This window comes from Elephas maximus, chromosome 19 (assembly GCF_024166365.1).
Source record: "Elephas maximus indicus isolate mEleMax1 chromosome 19, mEleMax1 primary haplotype, whole genome shotgun sequence".
NCBI classification, from domain to species: Eukaryota; Metazoa; Chordata; class Mammalia; order Proboscidea; family Elephantidae; genus Elephas; species Elephas maximus.
In genome coordinates this window covers 77652145-77668746 of record NC_064837.1, presented here as the reverse complement: position 1 = coordinate 77668746, position 16602 = coordinate 77652145, and the positions used below count along the sequence as shown (strand labels likewise).

At 40.4% G+C, this 16602-nt stretch overlaps 1 protein-coding gene across 1 annotated transcript in view; it reads left to right on the top strand.

Moving 5' to 3' along the window:
* XKR4 (XK related 4) overlaps nucleotides 1–16602 on the top strand; it is a 516669-nt gene that overhangs the window by 345788 nt on the left and 154279 nt on the right. Inside the window, exon 2 of the mRNA XM_049860443.1 lies at nucleotides 7657–7856. Within this exon, the coding sequence (XP_049716400.1) occupies nucleotides 7657–7856 (200 nt within the window). The remainder of the gene's footprint in view (nucleotides 1–7656; nucleotides 7857–16602) is intronic.

The window sequence follows — 16602 nt, the reverse complement described above, 5'->3', positions numbered from 1 at the left end:
GTTGTTGTTAGGTGCCGTAGAGTGGGTTCCAACTCATAGCAACCCTATCCACAACAGAACAAAACACTGCCTGGTCCTGAGCGATCCTCACAATAGTTGTTATGCTTGAGCTCATTGTTGCAGCCACTGTGTCAATCCACCTCGTTGAGAGTCTTCCTCTTTTCCGCTGACCCTGTACTCTGCCAAGCATGATGCCCTTCTCCAGGAACTGATTGATCCCTCCTGACAACATGTCCAAAGTATGTAAGATGCAGTCTCAGCATCCTTGCTTCTAAGGAGCATTCTGGTTGTACTTCTTCTAAGACAGATTTGTTACTTCTTTTGGCAGTCCATGGTATATTCAATATTCTTTGTCAAAGCCACAATTCAAAGGCGTCAGTTCTTCTTCAGTCTTCCTTATTCGTTGTCCAGCTTTCACATGTATATGATGCGATTGCAAATACCATGGCTTGGGTCAGGTGCACCTTAGTCTTCAAGGTGACATCTTTGCCCTTCAACACTTTAAAGAGGTCCTTTGCAGCAGATTTGCCCAATGCAATGTGTCTTTTGATTTCTTGACTGCTGCTTCCATGGCTGTTGATTGTGGATCCAAGTGAAATGAAGTCCTTGACAACTTCAATCTTTTCTCTGTTTATCATGATGTTGCTCATTGGTCCAGTTGTGAGGATTTTTGTTTTCTTTATGTTGAGGTGCAATCCAAACTGAGGGCTGTGGTCTTTGATCTTCATTAGTAAGTGCTTCAAGTCCTCTTCACTGTCAGCAAGCAAGGTTGTGTCATCTGCATAACGCAGGTTGTAAATGAGTCTTCCTTCAATCCTGATGCCCCGTTCTTCTTCATATAGTCCAGCTTCTCGGATTATTTGCTCAGCATACAGATTGAATAGGTATGGTGAAAGAATACAACCCTGACGCACAGCTTTCCTGACTTGAAACCAATCAGTTTCTCCTTGTTCTGTCCGAACAACCGCCTCTTGATCTATGTAAAGGTTCCTCATGAGCACAATTAAGTGTTCTGAAATTCCCATTCTTCCCAATGTTATCCATAGTTTTGTTATGATCCGCACAGTCGAATGCCTTTGGATTAGCCATTAGAGAGGTGCAAATCAAAACTTCAATGAGATACCATCTTACGCCTGCAAAAACGGCCACTAAACCCGCTGCCATCGAGTCGATTCCAACTCATAGTGACCCTATGGATCAGAGTAGAACTGCCCGATAGAGTTTCCAAGGAGCGCCTGGCAGATTCAAACTGCTGATCTCTTGATTAGCAGCTGTAGCACTTAACCACTACACCACCAGAGTTTCTGCAAAAATGGTAGTGATCAAAAAAAAACAGAAAACAAATGCTGGCAAGGTTGTGGGGGAATTGAAACTTTTATACATTGCTAGTGTGATCATGGAAAACCTGGTGGCATAGTGGTTAACAAGCTGCTAACAAGAGTTCGAATCCACCAGGAGCTTCTTGGAAACTCTATGGGGCAGTTCTACTCTGTCCTATAGGGTCACTATGAGTCGGAATCGACTCGACGGCACTGGGTTTTAGTGTGATCATAAAGTGCTACAACCACTATGGAAAACAGTATGGAACTTCCCCAAAAAGCTAGAAATACCTTACAAGCTAGCAATCCCACTCCTAAGTATATATCCGAGAGATAAAAGAGCAGTGACACAAATAGACATATACACACCAATGTTCATTGTATCATTATTCACTATAGCAAAAAGATGGAAACAGCCTAAGTGCCCATCAGTAGATGGGGTGATAAGCAAATTGCGGTAATACATACAATGGTATGCTACGTAAGTATAAAAAAAAATTGAGGAGTCCATGAGGAGTCGAGAATCTGTAGGACATTATGCTGAATAAAGTAAGTCAATCGCAAAAAGACAAATATTATATGGTCCCACTATTATATTTTTTAAAGTAGATTTTTCTTTAATAACATTAAAAATAATGTGATTACAACACTGGTACATTTCAATGGTCTTTAAAGCTAAAAACAAAAAAATCATATAGAAGAAACTAAAACTCTCCCCAAATACCAGCACCTCAAGAAAAATGCTATTGACAGTTTGATGTTTTTGACGCCAGTCTTTTTTTTTCTGCATATGTACATATATTAGTTTTAATAAAATTGTATCATATACAGTATGTTGTTTTGTAACCTATTTTTTAACTTAACAAAATATTGTGACTATTTTACCGTCATTAAATATTTTACATAATTTGACTTCTTATTTTTTAATTTTTCATTTAATTTTTGAACAGATCTTGTATGCACATGTACCAAAATTCAAATAATGCAAAAGAGTATACAATGAAAAGTAAACTTCCTTCTTCCCCAGCCTCCCAGTTTCCCTTTCAAGAGGCAATCATTATTACTAGTTTCTTGTGAATCCTTCCAAAAATATACTAAATATTTACAAGCAAATATATATATATACCAAAGGGTCGGCAGTTCGAATCCGCCAGGCGCTCCTTGGAAACTCTATGGGGCAGTTCTACTCTGTCCTATAGGGTTGCTATGAGACGGAATCGACTCGCCAGCACTGGGTTGGGTTGGGTAAATATATATGCATATACTTCCTTTTTTACACAAATATAGCATACTGTCCTGAATCTTTTTTTTTTTTTTTAGTTAACACTAAGTCTTGGGGATCCTTCCATGACACCATATCTGCCTCATGCTTTTTAACAACTGTATAATATTCTGTATATGCCATAATTTATTTAACCAGGCCCTATTGGAGTTGTTCTAATCTTACAAAGAACTGGATGACCTTGTATAGACATATTTAGCATACGTGCAGTATGTAGCATAAATGTTTGGAAGTGGGGTCATAAAGTACTGGTACTTGCATTTGAAAATGTAAGAGGTAGTTCCGAATCACCTTGCATAAAGTAGCCCCAGTTTACAGTCTCACCAGCACTGTGAGTAGACACCTATTTCCTCACATTCTCACCAACTCAGTGCACCACCAAACTATTGTTTTTTGGCCACTTTGATAGGGAAAAGTGGTATTTCATAGTTTTAATATGCATTTATCTTATCAAGAGTGAGGTTGAGCATCAATTCATCTGTTTAAGGTCCATTATTTTTTTTTATAACATAATTTAATCTAAATGTTAAATTTGATGGTTACAGATAGCAGTTATTGAGGTATGATTCACATATAGTGCACAGTTCTTAAGCAAACAGTTTGAAGAATTTTGTATGTAGACATACGTACAACCGTAACCATTACTCATGCCCCTCTCCAGTCAGTATCACCCCAGGTAACCACTATTTTGACTTCTATCACTACAGATAAGTTTTGTCCATTGTTATACTTCATATAAAGGAAATGATACGGGACGTGCTCTTTTATGTCTGTCTTCTTTTACTCAACATGTTTTTGAGATTTATTCATGTGCCGTTATGATGTCATTTTAAATAGCAGCAAGGAATAAAATATATGCACATGCTGTAACGTAACCAGTTCCTCTTGTTAGCCAGTTCCCTAAATCATATTTCCTTAAGTTGTTTTGATTTTTCATTATTATAAGCAATATGATAACAAGCATCCTTGTAGTTAAATCTTTGCCTATGTGTATGATTTCCATAGTATAAATTCTTAGAATTTCTGAATCAGAGAATATATACAATTTAGGCCTTTTGATTACATATTTCTGAATTGCCTTCATGGAAATTGTATGGATTTACCCTGGTCCCACTATTATAAAAAGTCAAGAATAGATATACACACAGAAAGCAAAGTTCTTTGAAAGTTACCAGGGATGGAAGGGAGAGGGAGGGGGAATCACTTTCTAGATAGTAGACACTTGCTACTTTTGGTGATGAGAAAGGCAATCCTAGATACTGGGGAAGTCAGCACAACTTGACCAATGTAAATAAAGACTCTAAGAAGTACACAAGTAAAAGGGACAATTTTGGTAAATGTTGTAGCATACATAATTTTGCAACAGTAAAAACAACCAAAAATATGTGTGTGGTTACATAGGTAGACATGGATGCATGTATGTGTATAGGAAGTGTCATGGTTTAAATTGTGTCCCCCCAAATTATCTGTCAACTTGGCTAGGCTATGATTCCCATTAAGCCTCCCAGTATTGTGAGATTGTCCACCATTTTGTCATCTGATGTGATTTTCCTATGCGTTGTAATTTCTACCTCTATGATGTTAATGAGGCAGGATTAGATGCAGTTATGTTAATAAAGCAGGACTCAATCTACAAGATTAGGTTGTGTCTTAAGTCAGTCTCTTTTGAGATGTAAACGACAGAAGCAAGCAGAGAGACGGGGGACTTTGTAACACCAAGAAACAAGAACCAAGAGAATAATGCATCCTTTGGACCCGGGGTCCCTGCTCTGAGAAGCTCCTCCACTGGGTAAGGACCTTACCCCAAAGCCAACAGAGAAAGAAGGCCTTCCCCTGGAACTGTCACCCTGAATTCGGACTTCTAGCCTCCTAGACTTTGAGAGAATAAATTTCTCTTTGCTAAAGCCATGCACTTGTATTTCTGTTATAGCAGGTAACTAAGACAGGAAGCCAAATTCAAGCAAATGCACATGCATGTATAGGTGTATCTGTAGGCATATGTACATACGTGTTTCTGTGTGCTACATGTATATCCACATACATAACGACTCCCATAGGTGGCACAGTTACAGAGGCTTCCTAGACATATCCAAACAACTCTTGGCATTGATTTACTGGGTTGAAAGGCTTGGGACCATAGTTTCAGGGGACAACTTAGTCAACTGGTAAAACATAGTTCACGAAGATGATGTTCTACATCCTAGTTTGGTAAGTAGCATCTGGGGTCTTAAAAGCTTGCAAGTGGACATCTAAGATACAACTATTGGTCTCCACTTGTCTGGAACAAAAGAGAATGAAGGAAACCAAAGGCTCAAAGAAGAAACTAGTCCACAGGACTAATAGCCCACAGGAACCTAGCCTGAGACCAAAAGAACTAAATGGTGCCTGGCTACCATTATCGACAATTCTAACCAGGGACCCAACAGAAGGTCCCAGATAGAAAGGGAGAAAAATGTAGAACAAAATTCAAATTCCTAAAGAAGGCCAGACTTACTGGACTGATAGAGACTAGAGGAACCCATGAGATCATTGCCCTAAGATACTCTTTGAATTTGGAATTGAAGCTATTTCTGCAGGTCACCTTTCAGCCAAATAATAGATTGGCATATGAAATAAACAGTATCATCCATGAGTGATGGGCTCCCTTAAACAATTAACTATATGAGACCAAATGGTCAACATTTACCCAAAAGCAAAGATGAGAAGGCAATGAGGGGAAGGGAAACTAGATCAATGGAAATAATGAGAATGCTGACGCATTGTAAAAATCGTAACCAATGGCATTGAACAATTTGTATAAAAATTATTAAAGGGGAACCTAATTTGCTGTGTAAACTTTCAACTAAAACACAATAAAATACTCAAAAAAAAAAAAAAAAAAACTTTATACTAGTAGGTAATGATGCAACAGATTTAATATGCCCAAAGGAGGAAATTTCAGGTCATGGACCTGATCTTCATGAAAATGTTGCCCAGGCATTTCTCCTCTTGCACTTCCTTGCAGTATCTCCACTATCCTTTACTCCTGGCACCTAAGAATCGTTGTACTGGCTAATTGTAGGTTTTTCACAGACTCCAGAAGTGGGCATCTGTTTCCAGTTAAAATTGTGAAACTAGGGTCTGCATTACAAAGGGAACCTTATTCCCACCCAGGGCAAGATTGATAGCCACGTACTACGAATATGTAAGAGTTCAGAGAATAATGTCCCTGTCAGCCCTTCTTGTAGGATTTACTGGGAAACAAGCTCAGACAACCAAACATACTATACAGATACTGACATAAAGGCCAGAGAAGTAGTCTTTATTGTTAGGTTGTTGTTGTTAGGTACCATCCAGTTGTCTCTGACTCACAGCAACCCAGTCTGTAACAGAACTTAACATTGCCTGGTCCTGCACCATCCTCACAATAGTAGGTATGTTTGAGCCCATTGTTGCTGCCACTGTTTCAGTCCATCTCATTGAGGGCCTTCCTCTTTTTTGCTGACCCCCCGCTTTATCAACCATTATGTTCTTCTCCAGGGGTGGGTTCCTCCTGACAACATGTCCAAGGTAAGCAGGATGAAGTCTTGCCATCCTCACTTCTAATGAGCACTCTGGTTGTACTTCTTCCAAGACAGATTTGTTTGTTCTTCTGGCAGTCCATAGTATATTCAATATTCTTCAACACCATAATTCAAATGCACCAATTCTTCAGATTTCCTTTGTCCTTGAAAAAATATTCTAGCTAATAAATAAAGAAGTGTGATGCAATCAGAATATCACCATTTTGTAGCCCCTAGCGAATGAATCATATTTGCATCATATATAAATAAGGAGCCCTGTTGGCACAATGGTTAAGTGCTCAGCTGCTGACTGAAATGTTGGTGGTTCGAACACGCTCAGCTGCTCCACAGAAGACGGACCTGGTGATCTGCTCTCATAAAGATTACATCCTAGCATACCCTGTGGGACGGTTCTACCGTGTCCCATTGGATCGCTTGGAATTGAAAATTGACGTGATGGCATGAATGAATGAATGAATCTAGGAAATGATCATCAATGATAACACCATAAATGATAATATCTTAAAAGAGAACAACTGATCATAATATGCTGCCTTGTGAAAGTATACATCATCTGTTAAAAACAATCTAATTTGAACCTGATCAAATTTCTAACAATAACTACTCATTTGCAGAAAATACAAGGGACAGATATGTTAAACACACCGTGCAAATACAATCATCAAAGTCAAGACAACAAAAACAATGTGAAAAATAATAATTAAAAAAAAAAGAAACGGCAGGGGAATCCATGGTGTAAAAGAGACTTAAGATACTTAAGACCCATGTATGGGTCTTGCTTGGGTTGCCTTTCAAACAAACGGTTAAAAAAAAAATGTTATAATCAGGAAATATGAACACTTAATATATGATAATATTAGGGAGGTAATGTATTTATGTTTTAGGATGATTTTTAATGAAATATTCACGGTAAAATGATATGATGTCTAGGCTTTGGCGAGTAAGCCGAGCTGTAAGTGAGGAAGGACTTGGAGTGTAGCCATCATTGCTTAATCTGGGTGATAGGTAGAGTGGATTCATTACATTTTTTTCTCTTTTCTATATTTGAAGTTTTTTAATAATAAAATGGTTTTTTTAAGACATCAGGAGGATTTATAAGCACATACGGTTACTACTTGAGACATGCTTTGTGTCCTGGGAGAAATCCCTCTCGGGAATACACCTGGCGAACTAAACGGAAAGGGTAGGTGTAGATTTTGAAGGTCGTAAATGCATCTGTATCTGAGTGTCCGCCTGCCTTTTACCCTACTCTTCTTCATAACGCAAGTCCGTGGATGCCTTTAGTGAGCACTAGAATCGCAGTCACTTCTCAAAGTGAACATTCAAGAATAAGGATGTTCTTACGCTGTTAACTTCGGGCCTTAAGTTATAAGTCACCAAGGTAATTGTTCCTTGTGTGTGTTTGCATGTGGTGACCTGAAGGAAAGGAACCTGGTGTCTGAGTCACACGTTGTCACTCACGTCCCTCTTCTTCTCCGTGTTTTCTTCCTAGGTATTTCCATACCATATACTTAGGTCTTCGAAGCCGGCAGAGTGGGGAGAACGACCGATGGCGGTTTTACTGGAAAATGGTGTATGAGTATGCAGATGTGAGTATGCTGCATTTGCTAGCCACCTTTCTGGAAAGTGCTCCACAGCTGGTCCTGCAGCTCTGCATTGTCGTACAGACTCATAGCTTACAGGCCCTCCAAGGTAAGGGCTTGCAATTTGGTTTCTGTATTGGGGGAAAGATTCACTACCTACTTTTGTCACAATCCAAGCAACTTTCCTGACGCGCTTTGTTGATACAGAGCTGCCTCTGTAATGTGTCTGCTGTTTCACACGTGGGTTTATGGGTGATGCCCGATGTTTTCTTCATCGTTGCTTGTCAGGGCTAATACACGGACAGTTCTGTTTGCCTTCAACTGCACTCTAAGTAAGAAAAACATATATATTTATGATTTATGCTTGATTGGTATGGGAGTAGAGACAACAGAGACTTTCTGGTAATTATGATAGTGTAATTTCCAAAACTTATAAAGTGAGAAACATACGTATGTGTGTGTACATATTTACAGAGAGATGTATGTCGAAAGGAAATGGTAGAGATTGCTCTAATATTTAATAAAAGATAGTCATAGAGAAAAAAGGTTGCCAGTATTTGACACTATGAGGTTTATATACTCCTAAATTTCCTAAGATGAATATTATTCTCAGATTAATATTTTGTGTTTTGGTGTTTTGTTTTTAATTTCATCGATAAGGCTATTCCACTTCTAACAGAGCTGCCCTGACATTTTCTGAGGGCCTGCTGCTTCAAATCCTTTCTGGAATAAGGCAGGAAATGAGATGATTGAGCGGGTATAATAGGTGAATAAATGGATGGATGGATGATGGACAGGCAGCCATTTCCTAAATCAGGAGTTTGCTGGTAATTTGACAGTTTTGTATCTAAGCAGATGTTGTAAAATAGTTAATGTACTGTAATGGGCTCATTTTGTTTGAACCTCAGCAGAGGTTTGCCATGACTCCCTTCACAATCATACACAATGCTGTCATATCCTAAGTCGTGCACTAACTTGAAACTTAATCTGGTTAGTCTGGGAATCTCTATAATGTTCTAATAACTTTTTATAGCAAGAAATCTGTGAGTTTAGGCTGAGTGGTTAATCTTTTTCCTGCGTATTATAGTAAAAGAAAAATATAGGCTGCTCTGGTAGCCGGTGACCCATTTATCCATCGACTCCTGGCCTAACCCTGCTTTCATATTAGAATATCTTCAGTCCAAGAAGTTTGATTAAACAGTCAAAAATAACTATGGATTATGGTTCTCAGATGCTAGAAGACAAATTGGAAGAAAGAGAAAGTGGGGTGTTTGCACCAAAACAGCAAAGCATGAAGTGGTGTGGATTAGTGTGGAGAACTGTGTTTAGTGGTGCAAGACCATGCAGTGCACCTATGGAGACTCTGGCTCTGGTATCGCACTAGCTCACTGTAAGACTTTGTGCAAGCCACTTCCTCTCCCTGGGCCCCAAGCTTTGCAAACGTAAAGGTCACAGATTAAACTGGGTGACCTCCCAACTCCCTGACAACTCTACATCATCTTTGAATCCATGAATGCCCCATAAGCATTTAATACCAGCTATGTGCTTTTTTATGTGCTTTATGAAATCACCTGTAAATAAGAGTACAAGTGAAATTGAATGGCAGCATCACACTAAATCTCAGTCAAGAATCTAGTACTTATCTCCAAAACAACTTGGCAGATCCTTAACATAGTTCTACAATCTAGAGCTCTGTTGTTGTTATTGTTGGTTGCTATCGAGTCAATTCCAGCTCATAGCAACCCCATGGGACAGAGTAGAACTGTCGCACGGGGCAGACTTGACTGTAACATCTATGGGAGCAGACCGTCAGGTGTTTCTCCTGCAGAGCAGCTGGGTGGGCTCAAACCCCCAACCTTTTGGTTCTAGAAGAGGAAAAACTAAGCAAAAAATGTGCAGGATCGCAAGCCATCTTCCTGTGGTTCAATGTTATGCTGAGTGTCGCCACTAGATTCCCGAAAGAGAAAATGATAGAGATGTTTTTACTCTGGAGCCAGTGGAGACATAGGAGGAAAGCATGAGAGGGGCTAAGAACATGAGATCACCTTTTGAGTTTATTTTAATGTGTAGTTTTATACAAAAATAAAAATTAAAAAAGAAAAAGCAACCTTTAATCTTTATTAGAGTATTTATTTATCCTAAACATAGAAATCAAAGTTTATGGTTCTTAGTGTTGTGCCTCTTCCCTGACAAGTGACCTCTTCAGCTTATTTAGTAAGCTCACATCAACGATCTCCAGCACACTGCAGAATGTACACTCCAGACCTCAGCCTAGGCCAAGGCAAACCTTGCTGTTAAGCTTCAAGAATCCATAGGGAAAATAGGTTTCCAATAGCTCTCAGAATGGTCAGAAGATAGGCTGATCCGAAGATCACTAGGATCAATGCAGGACAGTGAACACAAGATGAAGAAGCTAATCCTAATGGGAGCAGTGGTAGAACTCTCATCTTTAATATGGGAGACTGGGATTCGATTCCAAGCCAATGCACTTCGTACACAGCCACCACCCATCCATTAGTGGAGACTTGCGTGTTGCTATGATGCTGAACAGGTTTCAACGGAGCTTCTACACTAAAACAGACTAGGAAGAAAGGCCTGGTGACCTACTTCTGAAAATCAGCCAATGAAAACCCTATGGATCCTAACCGATCATAGGGATGGTGCAGGACTGGGGAGTATTTCATTCTGTTGTGCATGGAGTCACCTTGAGTTGGGGCCCAACTCAAGGGCAGCTAATGACAACCAACTCCTCTAATTGTTGCTGGTTTTTAACAAGGGAGGTAGGCAGAAGTTTGTGTTAAAGACCAAAGAGTGAAGATACCTGCCAGCAAACAACACAGAATGGTCTCCAGCAAATGAAGACCAGCTCAGGCAATAGTATCTGATTCCTTTTGCCATTTGCAGAGAAGCCAGTCTTCAAGAAGAGAGCTTCTAAAGACCACCCTCCACTGAAGACCATCCCCTTACAAATGAACCAGCTTATAAATTAAATTGATGTGAATTACAGGAACAGAGCTTCTCCTGTCTAGAAAAAGGAAAATAAATGTGATAAACCACACTAGTCCAACATTTTTATCCATCTTCATAGTAAAAGATTCTTGGAATTTAAATGTAAAAATACACCTCTCTGCTATGAATGCAAATAATCAATGAGTGTGACATATTTGCACATGGCTGTTAATTCAAATCTCTAAAATATTCTTAGTTACAAGGCAAAGAATGGTCCTAAGTCTACAAGTCATTTCCATACATGACTGTATCTAAAATTACTAATTTTCAGGATAGAAACTTTGCTTTTTTAACTCAGTTTCAACCATTATTGCTCTCTGAAGGACACCCCTTTAAAAACAGTAAGAAAATTTACAAGAAATATGACATTTTAAAACTGATGCTAAAAATTGTATTCTTCTGCTTGTGCCTGGCCCCTCCCCCGTCTGTCTTTCTGCAGAGGAGGAGAGGTGCAGGCTGGGTGCCAGTCTGCGAGTGGGAAACTGTTCCAAGCTCCCTCAGGTCTGTTCACTTTGCAGTTGCTACTTTAGCTAATTAATTAACACATTTATGGAATGTCTATTGTCTGCATGATGGTGTGTGATGCTCTGCACAAAATTTGTCCCCCCAAAAGTTTGCGTTTTGCTAAAACTTTGTAATGCAATCTGACAAAGCGTATTTAGAAACACCTAATTTTATTTGGGTGTATTTCATAAGGAGCTATTCCATTTTCTCGATGGAATAATGTAAAATGAGAAGAGCCCTTGAAACACACCTAGGCCAGCCTCCCCCCTCGGGGGAACACAGCCTCTGCTTGGACAGCCCTTCTTTGTCACGGGGCAGTGTGAAGGCTTTAGTCACAGAATCCGAGTTGGAGGAACCTTACAGGGCATCTAGTATATCTCTGGAGTCCCTGGATGATGCAAACAGGTAACATGCTCAACAGCTACCGGAAGGTTGGAGGTTCAAGTCCACCCGGAGGCACGTTGGGAGAAAGGTCCGGCAATCTGTTTCTGAAAAACCAGCCACTGAAAACCCTATGAGTACTGAACTCTTTTTTAACAATTATCTATATCAGACCAAATGGACAACAGTTAACTCCAAAGCATAGATGAGAAGTTTGGGCGCAGTGAGACTGAGTTAATGGGAGTGAAACAACTAGAAGGGAAATAATGAGAATGCACATTGTGTGTTTTTTTAACACAATGTGAAGAATGTAACCAATGTCACCGAACATTGTGTGTAGAAATTGTGTGTAGAAAAAAAACAAACAGGAGTGTGTTTTGCTGTGTATATATTCACAAAAAATACAATAAAATTTTTTTTTAAAAAGCAGACCCTATGGAGCACGGTTTACTCTGACACACGTGGGGTCGCCACGAATTGGAGCCATCTCAATGACAACTGCTTTATGAAAGTAACAGATTAATAAGTAAAGGAAGTAGCTCCTAGCCTTAGCGCTGCAGGAGACGGGAAGGGATGCTACGACCTCTGGGGAAGGGCCGGCCAGCGGAGTCCTGGACAACCACAGGGGTGTATCCTAGCAGCTGCTGGGATGCCACGGGAAGCCGGCCAGGCAGCGGTGGAGGTGCCAGGCCTGGGAGAGTCTGTCTGCCAGGGCCGGTGTGTCAGCCACTGCAGGTCCCTCCGCGGGCCACGTGATGCCCGTGCTGGGCATGCCAAAGAAGCCGCAGGCTGGAACCAGAAGTTGGAGATGTCCAATGATAATAGGATGTTGATCTGAGCTGGAAGCACGAAAAAAAGCTTCTTCTCCCCTCTTGGCCTGCCAGCCTCCCGTCTGGGCCACCTATTAGCAGAACCTAACCGGAAACCAGCTGGTAGGGGAGCTTGGGAAATGTAGTCCGCAGTGTCTGAGCCCACATGCCAGAGGTAACAGGTACACGCTCCTGGTTCTGTGTATTACTTGTAGCTGCTGCCAGCGGGGAAACTTGAAAACCAAGCTTGTTAAATCTATTTTGAGTAAAAGCTTGAGGTGCAAACCTGAAAGACTATTATATGAGATGAACACTTGAGCTTTAGGTCATGGAGACCGTGGCATGTGAAAAACCTCCAAGCAGCCGAATTTAGCAACTGAGTCTTTTCTTAAATTTATGGCTACAGATCTCAAGTGGTCACCCGGCATTATGCAGCAATCCTACTTTATTTCTCCAGTAAGTTCAAAATGCCCCCAAAATGACTTTCATACCTTCTGATGTTTCCTGAAACTTCCAACTGCCTGCCTCCATCGCTATTAACTGTTGACCTTACTTCTTACTTCACTGAGAAAACGGAAGTAGAGAATTATTTTATCTGTCCACTGCTGCATCTCCCTGCCCCTGTCGCGTACACCCAGCCTTGCCTCCGTTTGCTGTGATGAACTGTACCTGCTCCTATACTGGATCCCCTCTCACTTCCTCAGGGGTCCTGTTCCTGGCAGTATCTTCTCTCTCCTCTGCATTATCGATTGTTTCCTTTCTACTGGCTCATGGCCATCAGCACATAAACTCGCTCTTACAACACCCATTGTCATTAGAGAAAAAAAAAAATTGTCCCTATATGACTTGCTTGCTCTCCGTAGACAAACTCCTTGAAAAATCTGTCTATATCCTCTGTATCATCTTCCCCACCCTCCAGCCTCTATATCTGTTTCTATTTGATGTTTACACATTATTTTTGAAGTATAACACATATACAGAAAAGTACACAATACAAGAAACTACAACCCAAATCAGAAGGACAATTAATAGCATCAAAGAAGCTCCACTCTTACCCTCTTCTAACCGCTACCCCCCGCCCCACTTCTCTGCAAGCACAATCACTATTTTGAACATTAATTAGTTTTGCAGGGTTTTGAGCTTCATGTAAATGAAATCCTAAGTTGGTGTTTGTGTGTTTGTGCGTATGTTTTTCGTTATTTCGCTCCGTATTATACTTGTGAGACGTAGCTGCATGTAGCTGTAACACTCGTTTTTATTGCGCTGTGGTAATCCATTGTTAGAGTTAACCTCAGTGTGTCTATCCTACTATTGTTTGTGGACATTTGGTTTGTTTTCATCTTGGAGGTATGATGAGTTATGTTACTGTCTTCGTCAGGGCTCTCTAAAAAAAGCTAAACCAGTGAGGTATAGATACAGGTAGATTTACTTCAAGGAATTGGCTTACACAATTGTGGGGGCCTACAGATTCAAAACGCTTAAGTCAGTTGACAGGCTGTAAACTCCTACTGGCTTGCATTGCAGGCTCTGTAGGGTAGGTCAGATGACAGGACGAGTGAGGTGAAAGTTCTACCAAAATATCTATTTATAGTTTGGAGGCAGACCACACCCTAGGGAAACATCCTTTCTGCTCTTAAGACCTTTAACCGATTGATTATATTATGTTAGATTACACTGTGGAAGGTACCTGCTTTACTTAAGGCCAGTGATTTAATCCATGACAGCACATGGAACCACTCCATAACAACAGATAGACTAGTGTTTGACTGAAAACTGGAGACCATAGCCTAGCCAAGTCAATACATAAACTTAACTATCACAACTACTATGGACTTATTTTATATATCTTTTTTATACACAGACACATATTTCTCTTGAGTTTATATCAAAAAGTGGAATTGCTGAGTCATAGGGTCAGATGCATTGAACTTTAGTAGACAATGCCAAAGGGATAAAGTGAAGGGCCAGCAAAGGCAAGGGAAAACTTCAACAAGGTGGATTGACACACTGTCTACAGCAATGGACTCAAACATGCCAACAGTTCTGAAGATGGCGAGGACTGGGCAATGCTTCATTCTGTTACACACGGGGTCACCATGAGTCAGAGCCGACTTGACAGCAACTAACAACAAGCACAAACAAAGGTGAAAATGGGGATGGTGCTGCTAGCACTCACAGCCTAGCACACACCCATGCCTCATTCAGTGTTGCACCACCACACTTGGCACATGGTAAGCGATCAGTGGGTATTTGTTAAAAAAAGGAAAAGCGAATGCTTGCTATGTGAGAAACCCTGTCCTAGGCATGACCAATACAACAACCCATGGCATAGCCCCTGCTCTCGAAGAATTCAATCCAGTGGGAAAGAAAGACCAAAACATTATTATAACCCAATGTGCTGTGTCCTGTTGGTGGTTATTTTAAGGTCCTTTGGTTACGCGGTGATCTCTTATGCAACATGATAGAGGGGAAGTAGAAATGCAAAGCTATTGGTATTCAAAAAATGAGACATCAGGAAATGTTGAAAGAATCAGGGAAGTTTTCATGAGAAGCGTGATTTTTGCATTGGGTAACAAGTAATGCCTAGCATTTTGTCATGATGAAGTGTCAGCAAGAAGTTCTGTAAGGAAGAAATAGCAACTTGAACAAGACCCGGGGGTGGGGGGGGCGCATGCCTCCGTACAGTAGTGCTGATGATAAACCGAAAAAAACAACCCATCGCTGTCAACTCGATTCTGACTCATGGAGACCCCACATGTCACAGACTAGAATTGTTCCATAGGGTTTTCTTGGCTGTAATCTTTATAGAAGCAGATTACCAAGCCGTTCTCCTGTGGTACCGCTGGGTAGGCTCAACCACTAACCTTTACGTTAGAAGTTGAGCGCAAACTGTCTGTGCCACCCAGGGATGAGATTGTTGCTGTCATTTACAGCACATAATTAGTTTTATTCCTAACACTCAAAACATCTCTCTAATAGTAAATTCTTACATATATGCTTTAAAGTACAGCACCCTACTTTCGTGTATTTCTGATTTTTGAGCCTGTGTTTTTACATTATTCAGTACTTGGGGCTATCAATAAATAAATCAATAAAATAGTAAACAGCTAGTCACCTTAATCAATACATATGTGGAGTTCAGTTTTAAAGACTCATTGCCAAAAACTTTGTAAGGAAAGAATAGCAAAGTTTGCATGGAGTACTGGTCATATCACCCCACTCTGTTTAAAAGTAATGGCAGAATAAAGGAGGTGTCATTGGGGGTAACAGTATTGCCGATTTCTTTATTTACATTCAGTGGCCTCTGAGGCATGGTACCACCCCAGGTTATACTTAGAAGAACAAGAGAAGCATCATTTTTTTACCATTGATTCAAGTGCTTGAAATCAACTCTGTATGGTACATCAGCCCCAGCACAGCTGTGAAGAGTTTTGAATTTGAATCATTTTGAACATAATATGAAATAAAGAGCCTCACTATTTTTAGGTTCTACTTAGTTATCTCCAATAATCAAACACAAATCTTGATATTTTTCCACTCAATATATTCTTTCCCTCTTCCTCTCCTCCCTCTGAGATGTGAACACATATCCATGTTCAGGCACAGGGTGATGAACTGGGTTATGTATGTGGGCAAATAGTGTGTTAGTTGGATGTGCTCTGATTGTGAAGAGACCTGAAGGAAAGTTCCTAGAGAGGCTTGTACAACTCCACAGGGTCTCCAAGGAGGGGCTGGTGGATTTAAACTGCCAAGCTGTCTGCAATGAATAGTGCCCGAAACACTGCTGTTCTTTGGAGTTTCTCATGGTTTCTTGGTTTTGCCAACCTCCAAACTCCCCAAATTCTAGTAATGACTCAGCACTTCTCACCTTCAAAAGTGTCAGCTTGGAAGCCCAAGTTTACCTGACCTTTAGCAGCCCCCAACCTTAGAGCTGGTGTTTGCTTTGACTGAATATTGACATACCATAATTATAGTTTCTAAATGCTAAAAGTAACTACTGTGAATGGTAACCAAGATGTTTGCAGAAGAAGAACAAAAGGAGAAACAGGTGAGGTCACCTCAATAAAATATTCAAAAGCAGCTTACTACTGGTATTTTCCCAAATAGCTTTTATTCCAGGAAGCCGCCAACAGTTACGTCATCAGGAGTCCT